The sequence below is a fragment of the Tigriopus californicus genome, chromosome 8, assembly GCF_007210705.1.
Source record: "Tigriopus californicus strain San Diego chromosome 8, Tcal_SD_v2.1, whole genome shotgun sequence".
Lineage (NCBI taxonomy): Eukaryota > Metazoa > Arthropoda > Copepoda > Harpacticoida > Harpacticidae > Tigriopus > Tigriopus californicus.
In genome coordinates this window covers 4567444-4570402 of record NC_081447.1, presented here as the reverse complement: position 1 = coordinate 4570402, position 2959 = coordinate 4567444, and the positions used below count along the sequence as shown (strand labels likewise).

Sequence of the window (2959 nt, the reverse complement as noted above, 5' to 3'; positions counted from 1 at the left end):
GGTCAAGGGCATTCACCTTCATATGGAACGCGTTGGACATCACACTTACAGTGCGCGACACTAAAATAGGCCCAAAGGCAAAACGATCGTTTTCGAACAACACTACTTTGGTGTAGATTTCACGTTCTAATTTAACCTAAACAGTTGTATTAAGTCTGCTTCAGACCGTGTTAATTTTCATAACCCTCAAGTGTTCTCGGAACATGCCATAAGGAGTAAAGCCGAAATTAACTAACTCGCAGGTCAAGAAAACCTTCAGCAAAGAAAGCAGAGGAGATGTAAACGAGTTTCCAAAGAAATAAAAAAACGACTAATTTGAGATCGAGATACATGAAAAATGAACTTAAAGCTATATTTTACCCCGAAATTTGACACTAAACCTCATCCAAAGGCTAGAGTTTATTTTGAGGACCAGGATTTGAAGAACATTTCTAAACGTTTAATCCAGCTTGAAAGCCTTCGGTCTCTCATGGGAAAGTTCGCAATTTTTTTTTTCTCCCTGCACATTTTTGTTACCAAGCACTTATGTTGTTACCTATTACAAATAAAGCATACAAATTTGTGCATGAGTTCATCACGTGAAATTTTTTTTCGTAGTGCAGTCCTTTGACCATATGTACTTCGGTTTTTGACACGTTCCACGAGGTGGGTGATTGATCGAAAGGGATGCATGACAAACTTTGTTTTCATTCTTTACGAGTACTTTACATCTTGGTGCTTCTTGTTCACTTGACTCAATCTAAATGGTGTTGCCCTGGCAATTATGAATATCATCTACTTGAACTTTCAATCGTTGACTAACAATGGAAAAGTTTTTGATTCGTATACAAATCGTTCATTTCCATTTTTCGGAGAGGATATGATCTAACCTTTCACTTGATGTAGACTGTAGAGTTCTAGAATGGCCTCACAAGGATTTGAATGAAAGTAGCTCTGACAAAGATGAAATAGCAATTCTACTCTTTGATTGTCTGAAGTCATGTTAATCTTCTTTGACACAAAGATGATGTCGACCGGACATGAATTCTTTATAATTGAATGATCAACGATTCTTTAGTGAGTTTATTGGAAAAATGCCATTTTGCTTTTAGAGCTCTTGATGGATCGCGGACCCATTCACCTGAAAGGATTTTCAAGTGGCTCAACCTAAAGACGAAAGAATTGATAATTGAATGTTTATGCAATCTGATGTCAAGTAAGTTCAATTGAAAGGCCAAAGTAACATTATGAAAATAAAATGTGGAATCTCTCCGGTACAAGCCGTCATTGAATTCATTCATGGATTGAACGTGGTTCCTAACTGTAATCAAACCATTGAATTGGTACCCTGGAAATTCTAGCGTAGAATAGGTCACCAGAGAGTCGGCTGTGAGAGACCTGTTACAAAACCTCTTTCAAAAACAACTTTGACGTCAACCTTTTGGAAGTGGATCAAGTTACTTTAGAAGAGTCCTGATGTCATTCAAACCTTGACAAAAGGTTTCACTTTTTACATTTGTTGATAATCCTCTCGACGACGCAGCTTTTTCTAACGTCAGCGTCGAAAACGGATTTTCCTAAACAAGAACCCCGTCATTTTGTTTTTATTATACTTCTAAAAGCACTTAGACGGATATCTTCTAATTGAATTGAAATCAATTTGACATTTGAGAGGAATTTCTACGTATGTTAACAAATCTAAGAAGAAAATGTATGTACTTGAATCAACTCCAATTCGTTGGTCGATCAAATGATATATATAAATAAAAGTCAAGTAAAATAAATAATCTTCTCGTCTTGAACTGCTGGGATTCCAATCCCGGTAGCGGTAAGGAAGTCAGCACAAAAAAAAATAAAATAAAATAAAAAATCAATTAGCCTGAGCTTGTTAATGACCAGACAAGGTTTTTTTCGTAAGTCCACACCGTCAGAAATGATTTTGAACTAGAGTTGTGCAACGGATCAGACGACGTCTTCCAATCGGATCCTTCTTGTTTTGTGCATCCGGTGAATCGCAAAAAATTGCTTGATTTTGCTAATCTGAGAACAAATGTTTTCAGAAAATCTAAAATCCAACGCGCAAGAATTAGCTATACTTCAAGCTGATCTAGAGGGAATAAAACTTTATGCAGTGTCAGTGCAATTTATTATCATGAAAAGAGATAACTAGTTCGAATCTTGCCCCTGATCTTTATAAGGAAACTTTGAGAACATTATTCCCCACACGTGAAAATTCATTCTGATATCGGACGTGTGATTACTTATCAAAATTGGAGACGCAGCAAGTAATGATTGGCTGTGCTGACTGAGTGAGAAGTATTTTTCTGTGATATGTTGTGGAATTGATACAATATATTTTGTCTTAAAAAAGTATTGAATAACTTTATTCCAATATTACTTAATCGTCTTCCAAATTGTTGACTGTTTATGCAATTTACGATTTTTTTCTCGTTTTAGGAATTTTTCTTAGGAATGCAAGCATATTCAGCATACAGTAAAACTGTAAAATGCGGAGCTTATAAGATCACTTTGTGAAAAATATTCCTATCAAGATTGCCTTTAAAGCTCAACAATAGGTTGCAAGATGACTTAAAGTCAATAAATGAATGCACAAACTTGAATCTTCCCGACAATTTCCACTCAATCCACATTAAATCCGGGAAAATATCTCAATCAGATGGAAGTTGGACCCGGTTCGCAACTCTACTTTGTACACAGAAAATAAGCAGCTCATGCAGCACAAGAGCGAGGTCAAGGGCATTCACCTTCATATGGAACGCGTTGGACATCACACTTACAGTGCGCGACACTAAAATAGGCCCAAAGGCAAAACGATCGTTTTCGAACAACACTACTTTGGTGTAGATTTCACGTTCTAATTTAACCTAAACAGTTGTATTAAGTCTTCTTCAGACCGTGTTAATTTTCATAACCCTCAAGTGTTCTCGGAACATGCCATAAGGAGTAAAGCCGAAATTAA

The 2959-nt window shown here is 36.4% G+C and overlaps 1 protein-coding gene across 1 annotated transcript in view; it reads left to right on the top strand.

Moving 5' to 3' along the window:
- LOC131885185 (uncharacterized) overlaps positions 1–1248 on the top strand; it is a 16944-nt gene extending 15696 nt beyond the window's left edge. The window contains exon 3 of the mRNA XM_059233136.1: positions 1092–1248. Within this exon, the coding sequence (XP_059089119.1) occupies positions 1092–1150 (59 nt within the window). The 3' untranslated portion in view covers positions 1151–1248. The remainder of the gene's footprint in view (positions 1–1091) is intronic.
- Positions 1249–2959: the final 1711 nt, after the last annotated feature.